The sequence below is a fragment of the Rattus norvegicus genome, chromosome 1 (assembly GCF_036323735.1).
Source record: "Rattus norvegicus strain BN/NHsdMcwi chromosome 1, GRCr8, whole genome shotgun sequence".
Lineage (NCBI taxonomy): Eukaryota > Metazoa > Chordata > Mammalia > Rodentia > Muridae > Rattus > Rattus norvegicus.
This window is the reverse complement of record NC_086019.1, coordinates 220,423,680-220,442,716: the sequence shown is the minus strand read 5'-3', so window position 1 is coordinate 220,442,716 and position 19,037 is coordinate 220,423,680. Positions and strand designations below refer to the sequence as shown.

Genomic DNA, 19,037 nt, shown 5'->3' with positions numbered 1-19,037 from the left:
TGAGGTTGGTATTCAACTACAGAATTTGGGTAAAAGATTGCCTTGTAAATTATTGTATGCTGCATTCATCCACTAGGGGGAACCAATCCCGTGCATTTGATCTCTAATTTTGAACTAAGGAAGATTTGTGAGGCTGCACATAATTTCACTGACTAGCCATAGATAAACCAGGAAAGGGTATAACATTTGAAATGCAAATAAAAAATCCAATAGAAAAAGAAATTAGAGAATGAATATCAGTATATTCTCATCCATATACACGTATATACATATATATACACATATTAAATATATTTAATGAGTATGTATACACACATACATACAAATACTCGTGTATTACTTAGCATTCTCTACAGAAACAGATATATTTATTAAATACATAGGTGATTAAAAAAACTTATTTAACTACCCTGAATCTGAGTCTCCTATAGAACAAAATAGTTCTTTCATAGGATCATGTGTGTAAGATAATGTAGAATGTGTCACACTGTGGTTGGCCCAGAAGAGGTGTTCAGCCCCTGCTCTAGAAAAAAAAACAAAAACCAACCAACCAAACAAAAAACCACCTGTGTTTGGAAAAGCAATATGGCCTAAATGAGTTCAACTTTAGTCTGAGGAACAAGGTAGAATCTAAACAGCTTTGCTTTTTAAGTGTTCTATGCCTAGAAAAATAACTAAGTATCTGAAGCTACTTTTTTTATATCTAAATTAAGGCTGACTGATGTTACCTCAGTTACCTTCCAGTTGAATGTGACTGAAGCAAAGTAAGAGCATAGTACATATACAGAGCAGTTTTGAGATATTAATTCCAGAAGTGACAAATTTAATATTGTTGAACTTTATTGTCATCAATGACATTCATTTTTTTGAAAAAAAAGAGTTTGAGATACAGTTATAGCTTAATCTACAAGAATTGGGACCCATTCTTCTCTCTGGCATTATTCTTGCCTGAGAAATTTATTTTTTCCTAGGGATATTCCAGATCCCTCATTATCTTCTGTGTTTTGCATTATAATAAAAGCATATTGCAAGATAACATTGTCAGCTCACTGTGTTCTAGACTTTCTTAAAATGTCCATTAACATTGTGGCCACCCACCACATCTGGCTCTTGTACATTTTCTGTTTCTTTTCTGCAATTATCCTTAGCCTTTTAAGGAAACGGTGGTGTGTGGTATAAATCTCTGATTTATGCTTGAGAATTATGAAATTGGTGTCTGTTTTCACCACTTTCTACTAAAACAAAAAACCAAACCAAACCAAACAAACAAAAAACCCCAAATGCTTCAGAAGCAATTGGAAATTGATAAGTGCTGGGAGAGGAGTCTTTAAACCATGCTCCAGTGAGGGCTGCATATTCAAAAATAGATATGCAGCACAAAGAAGACTTGATAAATTTAAACAAAAAGAAGACATAAAATTAGGAGGGCAGGGACTGAGTGTAGCTCTAGGAGGAGTTGAAATAGGAGGATGAATGTGATCAAAATGCATTCTACAAATCCCTCAAGGAACCAATAAACACTGTTCATAGATGCAAAATATTTATTTCTCTTTTGTAAGCAGTTTGTGTTTAAGGAGGTTGTTGCCTCTCCTTACTCTTGCCACAATTCAAGATGGTTTTTCCCCAAACCCTTTCTTAAGTAGCATCACATAAAGTTTGCTCATACTACCTAGGTTCTTCAAATTTTCCTTCTGTCAAAGTTGTGAAAATTGTCTTTATGTGACACAATTAAGCCCTAACAGTTTTTTGAAAAGAATATATTTTTAGTTGTTGAAAAAATTGTTCATATTTACTTCTTTGTTAAGCAATTTACCTGAAGACATAACAAGAAAGACACAGAAGAACTGAGCTCACATCAACTCACAAATATGAAAGAAAAAAAAACCTCACATATACCACAGAAGTTCAAAGTCAACCTTAATCATTATTTACTTAATGATCTTTGAAAAGTATATGTGTGTGTTTAAATTTTGGAGTGGCCTATTCAGAGAAGTGTGTTTTTAAGTTAAAGAGGTATAGCATGGTAGAAAGAATACAAGATTTGGCACTATGAAGTTCTGTGTTTAAATACAGGATGATGAACAAGTTCAGTAGTTTAGTTTGTTTGTCCATAAAATAGTCTTATCTATTTCAAGCAAGAACTCTTATTGGAAATAGGAGGGTTAATATGATGTGGGTTTGATGTGTGTGAGTGTGTGAGTGTGTGAGTGTGTGAGTGTGTGAGTGTGTGAGTGTGTGTGTGTGCATGTGTGAAAAAGAGAGGAGAGAGAGAGAGAGAGAGAAAGAGAGAGAGAGAGAGAGAGAGAGAGAGAGAGGGGCAGGGACGAAGTGTGGCTATAACTGCACCAAGTGTACTGCTGCTTAGTTTCTGCCCAGGTGGTTTGATGAATAAATACACCAGAATGATTCCATAAAGCAGTCATGAGACAGAAAATGTACTAATACACTTTAAGAATTAGGTGATGAGAAGAATGTTAAAAAATAGCCAAATTCTTTCATTGTTTGAAAATGAAAACCTTTTAATTAAGCACAGGAAAATTTTTCCTTACTGTAAATATAAACACATGGAAAAATATAGTGAGACAAAAAAAGTCATACTGTTACAAGAAATAAAATTCTGGCTTGAAAAGAAAATGACCTATTTTTGAAAGTCAGGCCTTTGATTATAAATTCAAGGACTTTGACTTAACAATTTCCAATCTGAAGTGGAAGAGTAGGTTAAATTGATTTGAGTATAGAGGTCAAAAACAAGGTCAGTGTATGGAAGTGAAAGAGATACTGAATTTAGCTTCAAGGAAAGAATGAAGAGGTGCAACTGACTAAAGATGAGGAAGCTCATGACTAAAGATGGGGAAGCTCATGTTGACAATGAACACATATATGTATGCAGCAAAAGAGATTCCTGCCTGCAATGGGATAGGAATACAAGCACAAAAGTGCATCTTGGTTTTAGGCAAACCTGAGGATTAGCTTTCTTGTCCTCACAGAAATTTCCAAACAAGAATTAATTTGAACAAGAAATAGCAACTGAAAAGCTACCTCATGCATGTCAGAATTGTCTAAAGAAAATCAGTCAGATTAAACAATTCCTGAAAAAAGACTTTATATAAATATACAGGAAAAACATACTTAACATCTACTGGAGAGAAAAAACAGTGATCTTCTGTTTTGGAATCTTTACAATACATTCTTATTTTCCAATGAGTAAACAGTCTGCACTGAATATGGACAATAAAAGCCTCACCACAGTAACAGAATTTATTCTCACGGGCTTTACTGACCATCCCGAGTGGGAGATTCCTCTTTTCCTAGTCTTTCTTTGCTTCTATCTGATCACCATCTTGGGGAACTTGGGCATGGTCATTCTTATCCAGATGGATGCACAACTTCAGACCCCAATGTACTTCTTCCTGAGCCATCTCTCTGTAATGGATGCTTGCTACACCAGTGTCATCACCCCTCAGATCCTGGCCATGCTGGCCACAGAGAAAACAGTCATCTCCTATGGTCATTGTGCTGCCCAGTTCTTCTTTTTCACCTTCTGTGCAAGTACTGAGTGTTTCCTGTTGGCAGTGATGTCCTATGATCGGTATGTTGCTATTAGCAGCCCTCTGCTCTACACTGTGGCCATGAGTCCTAAAAAATGCTGGAGTTTGGTACTGGGAGCCTATGTATGTGGATTATCTGGGTCCATTCAAAGAACTACATGTACATTTTCTCTCTCGTTCTGTGAAGACAATGAGATCAACTTTTTCTTTTGTGACCTTCCACCCTTGCTGAAACTGGCCTGCAGTGACACAACAAATGCTGAGATTGTAATTGTTTTGTTTGGGAACTTTGTCATCTTGGTGAATGCTTTAGTCATACTCATTTCCTACCTGCTCATCATCAAGACAGTCACGATGATGAAGTCTTCCGGAGGCAGAGGTAAAACATTCTCCACATGTGTGTCCCACCTTACTGCCGTGGCTCTTTTTTTTGGGACCCTCACCTTCATGTATATAAGAAGTGGTTCAGAGACATCCCTAGAAGAAGATAAAGTTGTGTCTGTCTTCTATACTGTGATTATCCCCATGTTGAACCCTCTGATCTACAGCTTGAGAAATAAAGACGTTAAAGCAGCCTTCAGAAAACTCAGTAACAGGCTACATGTGTCCCAGCATGTATAAAACTGAGATGAACTCTCCTTTTCAGTGTGGTATGCATATCATTAATATCAGAATAGATGCCAGTAATCTATGTATGAGTTACCCATGAACAAAGAGAAAGCTACCAATTTATAATCAGCAACTGACCTATACTTTTTTTTAATCTGTCTCCTAGAGCTCTCTAATAAAACCGCGTAGAGAAGATTTAAGAGACCTTCTGTTTGTATTCTAATTTCTGGTACAATTTCCATCTTGTTGCTACATATATTATTGTACTTCATATGTCAAATATTACATTTTAGGACTCCTGTAAATTGTGCTAATTTGATTCTTTTCTTTTTTCATGTATAAAGGGAATATTAAGTCTTCCTCCTTCATCATTGATTTGCATTTCTTAATGGTGAGGCCAGATTAAAAGACCTATCAAACTGACTGATTTCTGCTTTCTTTACTGTTGTAATGAACATGGCCACCTTACCTATGTTCCCAAATGGTGTCTAAAATAGCCAATACTTCCTTCAGAAGAGCATTGCATTGCCACTTCTCCTCATCATATCTTTTACTTCCTGGGAAATTCTCATTCAAGTAGAGTCTTTTAAGGTTAGAATTGTGAGTGAGTACAGACACAGAGAGTTTTTGTTGTTGATTTGATTACCTGTGAATATATCAACTCTGACACTAGTCTGCAAAACTTCATAGGATGTTCTTTGTTTCCTTCATTTTCAGGTCAAACGTCTGATGAGGTTTCAACAATTGTATTTGAAATATATTTTTTTTTGTCAAACAGAGTTTTTTGTGCATATCATGGTAACTTAAAAGACAGATAGGAAAATGTAGCATGAAATTTCCATTTAATAATGAAGTACTCATTTTCTTTAGATTCCAAGTACTCAAAATGCACAGTACTAGATAAATCATGAAGTGTTTTGAATATAAATCCTATTTTGCCTCTAGTTCAGGGTGAAAATTTGGGTAAATTCTATTTCCTCAGGACCAAAGTAAATACAGCAATTCCTAATTCAAATATAGTATAATAATTGAATATGATGACAAGAAAATTCCAAGCACATGTCAAGCGTTAATAAAAATTTATCTCTTCTTTTGTGTTCTTTAACATTCTAATACCAACCCAAACTCTTCATATAATTTCATGGACATTGAAAAATTCAAATACAATGATGGTAGAAGGCAGTAAACAGAAGGAGATGAATTAATCATTTCTTTTTTTTGTTTTTTTTATTTTATTTTATTTTTTTATTAACTTGAGTATTTCTTATATACATTTCAAGTGTTATTCCCTTTCCCGGTTTCCCGGCAAACATCCCCCTCCCCCCTCCCCTTCCTTATGGGTGTTCCCCTCCCAACCCTCCCCCCATTGCCGCCCTCCCCCCAACAGTCTAGTTCACTGGGGGTTCAGTCTTAGCAGGACCCAGGGCTTCCCCTTCCACTGGTGCTCTTACTAGGATATGCATTGCTACCTATGAGGTCAGAGTCCAGGGTCAGTCCATGTATAGTCTTTGGGTAGGGGCTTAGTCCCTGGAAGCTCTGGTTGCTTGGCATTGTTGTACATATGGAGTCTCGAGCCCCTTCAAGCTCTTCCAGTTCTTTCTCTGATTCCTTCAACAGGGGTCCTATTCTCAGTTCAGTGGTTTGCTGCTGGCATTCGCCTCTGTATTTGCTGTATTCTGGCTGTGTCTCTTAGGAGCGATCTACGTCCGGCTCCTGTCGGTCTGCACTTCTTTGCTTCATCCATCTTGTCTAATTGGGTGGCTATATATGTATGGGCCACATGTGGGGCAGACTGTGAATGGGTGTTCCTTCAGTCTCTGTTTTAATCTTTGCCTCTCTCTTCCCTGCCAAGGGTATTCTTGTTCCCCTTTTAAAGAAGGAGTGAAGCATTCACATTTTGATCATCTGTCTTGAGTTTCATTTGCTCTAGGCATCTAGGGTAATTCAAGCATTTGGGCTAATAGCCACTTATCAATGAGTGCATACCATGTATGTCTTTCTGTGATTGGGTTAGCTCACTCAGGATGATGTTTTCCAGTTCCAACCATTTGCCTACGAATTTCATAAAGTCGTTGTTTTTGATAGCTGAGTAATATTCCACTGTGTAGATGTACCACATTTTCTGTATCCATTCCTCTGTTGAAGGGCATCTGGGTTCTTTCCAGCTTCTGGCTATTATAAATAAGGCTGCAATGAACATAGTGGAGCACGTGTCTTTTTTATATGTTGGGGCATCTTTTGGGTATATGCCGAAGAGAGGTATAGCTGGATCCTCAGGCAGTTCAATGTCCAATTTTCTGAGGATTCTCCAGACTGATTTCCAGAATGGTTGTACCAGTTTGCAATCCCACCAACAATGGAGGAGTGTTCCTCTTCCTCCACATCCTCGCCAGCATCTGTTGTCCCCTGAGTTTTTGACCTTAGCCATTTTCACTGGTGTGAGGTGAAATCTCAGGGTTGTTTTGATTTGCATTTCCCTTATGACTAAAGATGTTGAACATTTCTTTAGGTGTTTCTCAGCCATTCGGCATTCCTCAGCTGTGAATTCTTTGTTTAGCTCTGAACCCCATTTTTTAATAGGGTTATTTGTTTCCCTGCGGTCTAACTTCTTGAGTTCTTTGTATATTTTGGATATAAGGCCTCTATCTGTTGTAGGATTGGTAAAGATCTTTTCCCAATCTGTTGGTTGCCGTTTTGTCCTAACCACCGTGTCCTTTGCCTTACAGAAGCTTTGTAGTTTTATGAGATCCCATTTGTCGATTCTTGATCTTAGAGCGTAAGCCATTGGTGTTTTGTTTAGGAAATTTTTTCCAGTGCCCATGTGTTCCAGATGCTTCCCTAGTTTTTCTTCTATTAGTTTGAGTGTGTCTGGTTTGATGTGGAGGTCCTTGATCCACTTGGACTTCAGCTTTGTACAGGGTGATAAGCATGGATCGATCTGCATTCTTCTACATGTTGACCTCCAGTTGAACCAGCACCATTTGCTGAAAATGCTATCTTTTTTCCATTTGATGGTTTTGGCTCCTTTGTCAAAAATCAAGTGACCATAGGTGTGTGGGTTCATTTCTGGGTCTTCAATTCTATTCCATTGGTCTATCTGTCTGTCTCTGTACCAATACCATGCAGTTTTTTATCACTATTGCTCTGTAATACTGCTTGAGTTCAGGGATAGTGATTCCCCCTGAAGTCCTTTTATTGTTGAGGATAGCTTTAGCTATCCTGAGTTTTTTGTTATTCCAGATGAATTTGCAAATTGTTCTGTCTAACTCTTTGAAGAATTGGATTGGTATTTTGATGGGGATTGCACTGAATCTGTAGATTGCTTTTGGTAAAATGGCCATTTTTACTATATTAATCCTGCCAATCCATGAGCATGGGAGATCTTTCCATCTTCTGAGGTCTTCTTCAATTTCCTTCTTCAGTGTCTTGTAGTTCTTATTGTACAGATCTTTTACTTGCTTGGTTAAAGTCACACCGAGGTACTTTATATTATTTGGGTCTATTATGAAGGGTGTCGTTTCCCTAATTTCTTTCTCGGCTTGTTTCTCTTTTGTGTAGAGGAAGGCTACTGATTTATTTGAGTTAATTTTATACCCAGCCACTTTGCTGAAGTTGTTTATCAGCTTTAGTAGTTCTCTGGTGGAACTTTTGGGATCACTTAAATACACTATCATATCATCTGCAAACAGTGATATTTTGACTTCTTCTTTTCTGATCTGTATCCCCTTGACCTCCTTTTGTTGTCTGATTGTTCTGGCTAGAACTTCAAGAACTATATTGAATAAGTAGGGAGAGAGTGGGCAGCCTTGTCTAGTCCCTGATTTTAGTGGGATTGCTTCGAGTTTCTCTCCATTTAGTTTAATGTTAGCAACTGGTTTGCTGTATATGGCTTTTACTATGTTCAGGTATGGGCCTTGAATTCCTATTCTCTCCAGGACTTTTATCATGAAGGGGTGTTGAATTTTGTCAAATGCTTTCTCAGCGTCTAATGAAATGATCATGTGGTTCTGTTCTTTCAGTTTGTTTATATAATGGATCACGTTGATGGTTTTCCGTATATTAAACCATCCCTGCATGCCTGGGATGAAGCCTACTTGGTCATGGTGGATGATTGTTTTGATGTGCTCTTGGATTCGGTTTGCCAGAATTTTGTTGAGTATTTTTGCATCGATATTCATAAGGGAAATTGGTCTGAAGTTCTCTTTCTCTGTTGTGTCTTTGTGTGGTTTAGGTATAAGAGTAATTGTGGCTTCGTAGAAGGTATTCGGTAGTGATCCATCTGTATCAATTTTGTGGAATAGTTTGGATAATATTGGTATGAGGTCTTCTATGAAGGTTTGGTAGAATTCTGCACTAAAGCCGTCTGGACCTGGGCTCTTTTTGGTTGGGAGACCTTTAATGACTGCTTCTATTTCCTTAGGAGTTATGGGGTTGTTTAACTGGTTTATCTGTTCCTCATTTAACTTCGATACCTGGTATCTGTCTAGGAAATTATCCATTTCCTGAAGATTTTCAAGTTTTGTTGAATATAGGTTTTTATAGTAAGATCTGATGATTTTTTGAATTTCCTCTGAATCTGTTGTTATGTCTCCCTTTTCATTTCTGATTTTGTTAATTTGGACGCACTCTCTGTGTCCTCTCGTTAGTCTGGCTAAGGGTTTATCTATCTTGTTGATTTTCTCAAAGAACCAACTTTTGGTTCTGTTGATTCTTTCTATGGTGCTTTTTGTTTCTACTTGGTTGATTTCTGCTCTGAGTTTGATTATTTCCTGCCTTCTACTCCTCCTGGGTGTATTTGCTTCTTTTTGTTCTAGAGCTTTTAGGTGTGCTGTCAAGCTGCTGACATATGCTCTTTCCTGTTTCTTTCTGCAGGCACTCAGCGCTATGAGTTTTCCTCTTAGCACAGCTTTCATTGTGTCCCATAAGTTTGGGTATGTTGTACCTTCATTTTCATTAAATTCTAAAAAGTTTTTAATTTCTTTCTTTATTTCTTCCTTGACCAGGTTATCATTGAGTAGAGCATTGTTCAATTTCCAAGTATATGTGGGCATTCTTCCTTGATTGTTATTGAAGACCAGTTTTAGGCCGTGGTGGTCCCATAGCACGCATGGGATTATTTCTATCTTTCTGTACCTGTTGAGGCCCTTTTTTTGACCAATTATATGGTCAATTTTGGAGAAAGTACCATGAGGAGCTGAGAAGAAGGTATATTCTTTTGCTTTAGGATAGAATGTTCTATAAATATCCGTTAAGTCCATTTGGCTCATGACTTCTCTTAGTCTGTCTACATCTCTGTTCAATTTCTGTTTCCATGATCTGTCCATTGATGAGAGTGGGGTGTTGAAATCTCCCACTATTATTGTGTGAGGTGCAATGTGTGTTTTGAGCTTTAGTAAGGTTTCTTTTACGTATGTAGGTGCCCTTGTATTTGGGGCATAGATATTTAGGATTGAGAGTTCATCTTGGTGGATTTTTCCTTTGATGAATATGAAGTGTCCTTCCTTATCTTTTTTGATGACTTTTAATTGAAAATTGATTTTATTTGATATTAGAATTGCTGCTCCAGCTTGCTTCTTCTGACCATTTGCTTGGAAAATTGTTTTCCAGCCTTTCACTCTGAGGTAATGTCTGTCTTTGTCTCTGAGGTGTGTTTCCTGTAGGCAGCAGAATGCAGGGTCCTCGTTGCGTATCCAGTTTGTTAATCTATGTCTTTTTATTGGGGAGTTGAGGCCATTGATGTTGAGAGATATTAAGGAATAGTGATTATTGTTTCCCGTTATATTCATATTTCATTTCTATCCACTGAGAAATCAAACTTTCATCCTTATTTGGGGAAATATATTTATCATATATCACATAAATAAAGTTAAATGAAGAATGACTTCTTTAAATGTTCTTTTGCTTTAGTTTTTATTTCATGTGTTTGGCTGTTTTCTCTGAATGTGGCTATGCCTGGGTGTGTGCAGTACCCCATGGATGTCAAAAGAGGGCATCACATCACCTGCGACTGGAATTACAGATGGCTATGAGCTGCCTTCAGGTGCTGGAAAGTAAACCTGAGTCCTCTGTAGGATCAGACATCTCTTAACTGCAGATCCATCTTTCCATCTCCAAAGATGTCTTTCTTACTGAGCATATTGTTTTACATACATAGAACTGTTATATCTGACTGTCCTTTTAGATCATGAATTATTTTCCCTCCACAAGGATATAACCATGGAATTAAAATAGATGACTACTGAGCTTTCTGATGGTTGATTTTATGTTAAGAACTTGGCTCATGTAGAGCTAATAAAAAATGCAATGGTTTTTTGAACACAGAAAGAAAAAGAGACTCAGAATAGGAAAATAGTTGATCCAGGCACAGAATATATAAATGTATAGTTGAATTACAAATAAATTCTTAATTTACACAATAACAGGATATTTGCATTTAAAATTTCAATTTGCTGACTGGCTTTATTAAAAATCATCATGTCCTCATATTCCAAGGGTGGGTATAAATTGGTTTAATAACTACACAAATAGCTTGATATTTTCATATGAAAACTCAAACCACACAATGAGCAATATAACTAAACCAATGACCTGCATATGTACTAAAAACCAACTCTTGGTCAGGGTCATTAAGATATGGTTAATTTTCATAGAATGTTGCTGTAGAAACTCATCACTCAGAACATTTTCCTTCGAGATTCAACATTCAGCAAGCTTTGGCTGAACCAGATATCATTTCAGAATATAAAGTGATATTGATGATGAAAGCAATACATAGGTGACAATAAAGCAGAAAAAAAGTAGCTATTTGAGATACCCCCTTCTCTCTCATTGTAGATACTTAGAGATTATATATTTTTGTCTACTGCTCTAACTTTACCTTGTAGGGTTTGATATGTTGTATTTTCAGGCAGTCATAGTATTTTTTCAAGTTTCAACTTTTTCTTCAACAACTTTTTCAGCTTTTTTATAAGCTTCTGTATACTCTGTGGCCTTTTATGCTACTGATTTATAACTTGATTATACCATAATTGTGATTATTGCACAGAATACAAATAAATATTTCACTATTTTTCCTCTCCTTAGCAGACAGTCTTTGGGTCCTAATAGTTCATCTACTGAGAGAACACTCCATGGTCCACTGAGAGGAATCAGAATTCTGTAGCGTTTTAATGGAGTGGTATGTAAGTCCATTTGATATACTTTGTCAATTCATTAAGATATTTCTGTATATTTTTCTGTGTTGACCTATCAATTGGTATAAGTAGAGTTTTGAAGTCAACTACTATTATTGTGACTGTACAATATGTACAAACAAGTAGTATTTGTGTTATGTGTGGGTATACCCACATTCAGTGTGCATGTATTTAAACTTAAAATGTCTTCTTCATGGGTTGTTCTCTTAATTGGTCTGAACATGATTTCTTTTATTTCTTCTGAATTTTTGTTTGAAGTCCATTTTGCCAGATAGTAAAATAACAACTATTGCTTGTCTCCTAAATTCATTTCCTTGGTCCAACTTTTTTCATCATTTAACCCTAAAGATAATGAAAAGATGGTTGCTGCTTTTTGATTCAATCTGCTAGTTTGTGTTTCCTGACTGGAGAATTAGGAAAACTAATGTTCAGAGTTATTGTAGGAAGACATATATTAATTTCTGTTATTTTATTGATTCTGTAGAGCTCTGTGTTTTCTTATTTCTGTAATATAGGTACTACTTCAGTGTGGTTTCTTCTTTCGTATAGCCTCAGAGATTCTTATTTTTTATTTCTTTTCTTCTACTCAAGGGTTTCCTTCAAATATTTTGAACACCTAACTTAGTGGTAATGAACACATTTAGCTCATTTTTTTCTTGGACTTATTTTTTGTTCTTTTCTTTTTTAATGATGATGTTGCTTTGCTAGGTGTAATAGTTTTGCTTGACAGTTGGTTTTTAGAACTTGAGATATATCATTCTAAGCTCTGGCATTTAAAGATTCTACTGAGAAATTTATAAGCATACCTTTATGTGTAACTTGATATTTCTCTCTTTCCATTTAAAATATACTTGCTTTTGCTGTTTATTTAATAGTTTAATTATTATATGATAAGAAATCTCTATTCTTTTATGGTCTTATCTGTTTGATGTTCTAAATACTTCTTTTATTTAGATTATATAACTTTCCTTTATGTTGAATAGTTTTTGGAATGTGTTAAAACATTTACTATGCCATTAGAATAAAATTCTCAATTTTAAGAACCATGATTATCAGACATAGTCTTTTCAGAGTTTTGATCTTATAAGTTTCCTAAAGGAATTTTGAATTGACAAACACATGCTGGGAATATTTGTTGAGGTCAGAGGACAACTTGCAAGGAAATGGATCTTTCCTTCCCCCATGTGGATTGTGGAGATTGAATTTAGGTAGGTAATGTTCTGTAGCAATCTCCTTAATCCATTGAGCTATCTTGCTGGCCCAACTTCTGTATTAGTATTGCAGTACTGTCCCCATTGGATTGTTTTCATTCTTTTATGTTGTGTTTCTGCTCATATTTTCTATAATTTTCTCCTCACATTGTATTGGTGTGTCTTTCCACATTAAGAATTTTTGACTGTGGGATGCCAGCCCCACCCTTCCATATGATGTGCTGTTTTTCTACAGAGGAATACTCTACAAGTTCACTTGTAGAGAACTACAAGGGAACTACTGTAGAGCATTTCATCTAAGGTCTCTCTGATTGAGTCCTGAGAGTCTTTCATACCCCAGGTCTCTGGTACATTCTAGGGGGCCCCCATTTCCTACCTCTGGAGGTTTCCTGTTTCCATTCTTTCTGCTGGCCCTCAGTGATTCAGTCCTGTTCCCTCCACCTTATACTTGATCATGTTTCTCTCTTCCCCTCCTTGTCATCTTTCCCACCTTGGTCCTGTGAAGGCTGGATGCCCCAGATTAGGGGAATGCCGGGGCAGGGATGAGGGAGGGAGAAGGTGTGTGGCTAGTGGAGCTCCTTCATAGAAGCAGGGGCAGGGGAAAACCTGGAAAGGGGAAATCATTTGAAATGTAAATAAAGAAAATATCCAATTAATAAAAAGAAGACTGTGTTCCCTCATGGGTATAGCTTTAGCATATGAGACCTCAATGCTCACCTTCATGGTGACATACTTCCTCCAATAAGGCAACCTACTTTTAATAAGGGTTCAACCTTTTTTCTATCTCACCACTCAGTAGTGATAGTGGAAGAGAAAAGTTATTAGGATAGGGAGGAAGTGGACCAATTTAGTAATAGTTCTTTGGAGGTGACCTTGGATCTTCTTGGGCAGCAGTTCAGCCCCATAGCAAAGACCAAATATGACTTAGAAATTGCAGACCAGTCCTCTGGGCAGACAGACACCAATGCACAAACCAGCTGCTATGCTTCATTCCTTTTAGCAAGCTGACACCAGAAACTACCAGACTCAATAACCAGCCTCTTGCAGGAACCTCATGAGATGTTCTTGCGTGAGTTTCTCTCAATGTCCAAGTTATCACAAGTTGAGCTCAGTAATCCTACATAAGGTGAATCAATATATGTGTGTATTTAGCAAAGAATAGCAAGGTAGAGCAAACCAAATCAAGACTCAGTGCTGGTCCTGGACAGTCTGTGGTGTCATAGTTCGACTCCTTCATCAAGAATCCTTTCATGTGTTTGCTACATCCAAACATCCTTTCACCTGTGTAACCTTGAGGAAAACACTCTTTCACTTGCTTGCTTCAGCAAGATATCCTCTAACCTGTGTAACACAGCAAAACAGCATTTGATTTAACTAACTTTCCAAAGGACTAGAAGTTTCCACTTTATATCCTCCTTTCTGTTTAAGAATTGTCCTTTTTGTTATTATTAGCCATCTCTACATAATAGAAACAATTGTAAGAACCATCACATTTTCAATAAATGGTATATTACAATATAGTGAAATAATCTAACAATACAACCTTAAATTTCTTTCGGTATACAATAATGCAAACAAGATCAGGAAAATATATGTTGTCTTAATATGTTTTTTGGCATAACATATATGTTGAATGTGTGAACTCATAGTAACACCTGAAAACTCTACTTTCAAATCTGTATCATTTTCCTCAATGCTAAACAATGTAAGTTTGATAATGAGACTATAATTTGTCTTAAAACCGTCAGAAAACTGAGAATGAATTAAATGTATAGAATGAATTAATGTATAGAAAACACAAAAACTATAATTAGTCTTCAACTCTATGAGAAATCTGAGAACGAATGAAATATTACATGAATATATAAAAAGCACAAAAACATATCTTCTACCACTTAAATTGTAGAGACATCTGACTACCTGAACAGTCTCTTATTCCTCAAAATGTCGTAGCATCTGTCTTCAGCCTTCTGGCACAGAACCATCTGACATACCTTAAATGAGGCAGGAACTATGAAGGACTAGTTTATTCTATTTTGGCAGAGCTAAGCTATCAACTATCCTACATTGCGTGTCTGTAGATGAATTCTTGTCCAGTGGCTATCTGGTCATAACTAGATCAACTCCCTATGGAAATTTGGATGCTCAATTTCTTCTTTGAACTATTAAGAGGATATTGACAGCAGCAGATTTGTTTCTAGTAAAATGATCTTGAATAATGAATTCATATTAAAAGTCATATTCTGTGAATTTCTGACATTTTGAAGACTATCTGTATACAGTGTATCTGAACTTTTAAACCTTGATGATTCTTAGCTATTTCTATTTGAATATTGTAGAAAGCCCTTAATATAATTAGAACAGAATCTAATATATTTAGGAGTTTACTATGTGGTCCTTACTTTGCCTTATTTAATCATCCTAAACAGTTTATAGTGGCAGTTATTAGAAGAACTACGTCTAAGCCTTTTATTTTTAAAGAGTTGCATAGGCACAATGCTTATCTAAAAGTAACAATATCATTTAAATTTTATATTAAGATAAGAAATTTATACTAATGAAAACATTAAATCTACATCAATCTATAATTATTGTATAATTTTAACTTGTATCTGTTATAGAGACTTCTACCAATGTAAGATTGTGGCTTTAGAATGCTTTGCTTAAGTATAAATTTAGTAATTCATTCCATATATTTCCTCCCTCTTCAAAATTATGAGCATTTCCAAATTATCCTTTAAAATGATAAACCACTTATAACTTATAAAATAACCATAATTAGACAACCAAACCCAAGGGACTGGGATGACAACTTTCCACAACTTCTTCCTGCAGAATAGGAGTGATGATATTTTTAAAGGGGTGGAAATGGTTAGAAAAATTAGAAAATTTGGTTAGACTTAGTAAACCTAGCTTAATCTTAAGGATAGTCTATTTAATAAGGAATCATCTATTGAATGCCACTGTATTTGGTGGGGAGGACAAGATTAGTTCACAGCATGCAGTGTGTTAAAAATCAGTGGCAAAGGCAAAGTTTTCATACCTTATATACCAGACAGTGACCAGCACTATCAAGTGCTCCAAGAGTGCATTTTGCCTGCATGCAGCTCTTAACCATTGAGTAATCTCTCTAGCCCCAGGAAAAATTCCACCAACCAAAGAGTATATGTGGAGGGAGCCATAACTACAGATACATATGTAGCAGAGGATGGCATATCTGACATCAATGGGAGGGAAAGGAAGCTTGATGCCCCAATGTAGTCTAGAGGGATGGGGCAGGAGTGGGTGAATGGGTGGTGGAGTACTTTCACAGAGGAAAAGGGGTGGTGGTGAGATGGGATGAGGGGTTTGTGGAGGAGTAACTGGGAAGGGGAATACCATTTGAAATATTAATAATAATAATAATAATAAAATTTATAATAATAATAATTATTATTAAAGAAATCTAGCTCTAGCATCTGGTATTCAGTCTCTGTATGCTTAGATAGGCTTAGGGCTTGACTGAAGTTCTGACTGGATGTGTCTGAAAGGTTGGATGAACCAAATTCAGCAGGAATTATCAGCAATTCCTGAAGCTATTCTGGAAGCAATTCTTTTGACAGTGTCAGGAAACAGGGGTCTGAAACAGCAGGTCACTTCAGCATCCACACGGATGAATGTCAGAGCTGCAAAATCCTCAATATATGAGTCATACAACCAACATTTTAGTACAATTAAGATATTCATATGAATTGTGCAAGATGCACAGATCAGTTAAGGAAGAGGTTTTGTTATTTCTTTGAACAGGTGAAAGACAATTATCATTTTATGAGTTAATTTGATTTTTACTATAGTAAATAGGTTATTTACTGTAATAATCAATTATAGTACATCTTTATTCATGCCAACAAGATTTATTGTCTAATTTTAGCTGAAAATTTGCTAGAAACATTTTTATGTCTCAGCCAATTATAGAACTGTTCCCATGTCAAGGAATCAGCAAATCAAGTTTCCTGTCCTGTTTAATTTTTTTGAATTTTTCTTTTCTGTAGCCAAGATCTTCAGGCGTCTTCCCCTGTCATATCTGATCCATATTACTCTGGAAGGCCTCCAAAGCCTTTTCTTCTTTCTTATCAACACAAATACAGAGCCTCTTTCTCAAAATATCAAGTCCTTCATCCAATAATCAAAAATCTTTGAAAGTATATGCTGGGGGCCAGTTCTGGCATGGGTCTTCTTTCTTGTTCTTCTTGAGGCAGCGGAGGGGGGAAGAGCATTGACAGAGGGTAAGATTTTGTCTTATGGGATATGGGGGTAAGAAGTTGTCTTATGATATATTTAGGGTTGCTGTATAATAATAAAAAGTTTACGTATCTAAATTACTATACTATTGTAGCTGATTTACTTATCTATGTCTAAGTTACTATGCAACTGTAGCTGAACCCTATTGTGTTCCTCTGAGGCCAGAAACTGCAGTCTTTGGCATTTAGCACCTCATTCTAAAACAACAGGAGACAAAGTAAAGGATTAATTGCTAGAACTTTTCCTCTTTGGTCCCTGTGCCTCTTCCTTGTCAGGCTAGGGGGAAGTTTGGAGCAATACATTTCTATTGAACCAAGAGAAGTGAATAGCACTTGCAGAAGGAAAAACTTGCATAGGCAAATATGCATAAACTTATATAAGTTCATAAACAGATTCCTGAATATGCATTTATACATTTCCACTCAACCAGTTGGGTTAAGCTTGCATGCATTCTCACAATTACATTCTTTCAAATATACATGTATACATTCTCACAACTACATACTTACACACACATCCATAGTTACATATGCATATGGAGCAAAAAAACCAAGAACTGCTGCAGAAAGAACTCACTCATTCTGGATGAAAAACGAGCTCCGATCTTTATTGCATAGGGAAAGAAATACCTTCTACCTTTTTAATGCTAAATTAATTAAACCCAAGTTTGTAAGAGAAAAGCTTGCTCCTATTAATAAGAATAAAACTGCCTTGTTATTAAGAAAGGACCTGTTCTGTCCCATGGTCAGGAGAAGCCTTCCTGCTCCTTCTGCTCTCTGCAGCTTCTTCCTTTTAACTCTTTCCCTTTTTATTCTGCACATTGATCTCTTGGTATTTTATGTTACTTTATAGTTTCTAAGTTTTTCACTCTGCATTCTCCTTCTAATCTTGCTCTCTTTTCCTGCTAGGATGTCTCAATAATGCTCTTACTCTCAATACCTTTTCCCAATGCTATGCCTATACTTCTAAGTTTTTCTTGAGTTCAGTTCTGTCTAAAAAGTGTTCTGTCTAAAAACTCCTCAGCTCAGTTCCTCTCTCAGCTTGGTTCTTCTTAGCGCTGTTCTTCTCAGCTCAGTTCTGACTCTTCTCTTTGTCCTCAGTACTTAAACATCATTCAGAATACATGATCACCTGTTACAAAATTCATCACAAGTTCACACAAAAAATCAAATCATAAATTAAAATAGAAGTTTACAACAGAGAATGTTTACATGCATAGCCGTTAGGAGTAATTATCTGGCTAAACATCCATCACCTGTCACAGCTCCATAGGTTCATTGAAGGTTTAAAACCACAACTAAGTTATTAGTGAAATTTTGTATAGATAAACCCAGTCAATATTTTATCCCCTGTCCTAGCACCTACAATAAATTGTTACTTCCCTTTTTTGGTTAACTGTTTTATAACCACTTGGAATGTGCTCTGAATAGGAGAAAGTCTGGTTACCATTTAAGAGCAAGTAACTGATGACACATGGGAAACTGGCAGAGTTCTCATTGCAGTTTTGACTATCAGAAAAAGACTTAATAGCAGTCCCATTATAAAAGAGGTTAGTAATCCCTTATAATTTTAGGAATTCTTATAGGACCATTATTAAGACTTAAGAAGTCATCTATTTGTACAAGACAGTACATCTTCATAGATCTGCAGAGATCTACCAGAAAGGGGTGTGCTACTACTTAATGTTTATTATATGCGTTTAATAATAAGAGGAAAAGCATTTTAATAGCAGGAATTTTGCCTAAAGTGAATCCCTTACAGACTTGCTTAACAAGGGTGAACCAGTTGCAGAGTTTATCATAATCAGAGGGAGGCCATCTCAGGATGATCACCTGCTAGTTATTAGCTCGTCCCATTATGGCTCTTGACAATGATATATTGAACTAACTTAATAATTTGACCTTTTTCCCAGAGGATTTTTAATAACATAAATACAACCAAACTTCTAATCACCTTCATTTTAATAATAAAAAGAACTCAAAGCAATTAAAACAACATAAACAAATATTACTATCTGTTTTGATAGTGCTCCCGCACCATCTCTTACCATAACCTACCTGAGTTCAAGGCCTAAATTAGTTATTCATCTCTATACTTAAATTCTTCCTTCTATGGAGATTAATATCTCTGTGGGTAAATATGTCCCCTTTCCCTTTATAAAACTTCAATTAACATAAGCTTCTATTATCTGTCTG

At 36.2% G+C, this 19,037-nt stretch overlaps 1 protein-coding gene across 1 annotated transcript; it reads left to right on the top strand.

Moving 5' to 3' along the window:
- The first annotated feature begins 3,224 nt into the window (after positions 1-3,224).
- Or9i14 (olfactory receptor family 9 subfamily I member 14) lies at positions 3,225-4,169 on the top strand. The gene has a single exon (NM_001001278.1). It carries the CDS (start codon positions 3,225-3,227, stop codon positions 4,167-4,169), a length of 945 nt encoding a protein of 314 aa, NP_001001278.1.
- The last annotated feature ends 14,868 nt before the right edge of the window (positions 4,170-19,037 follow it).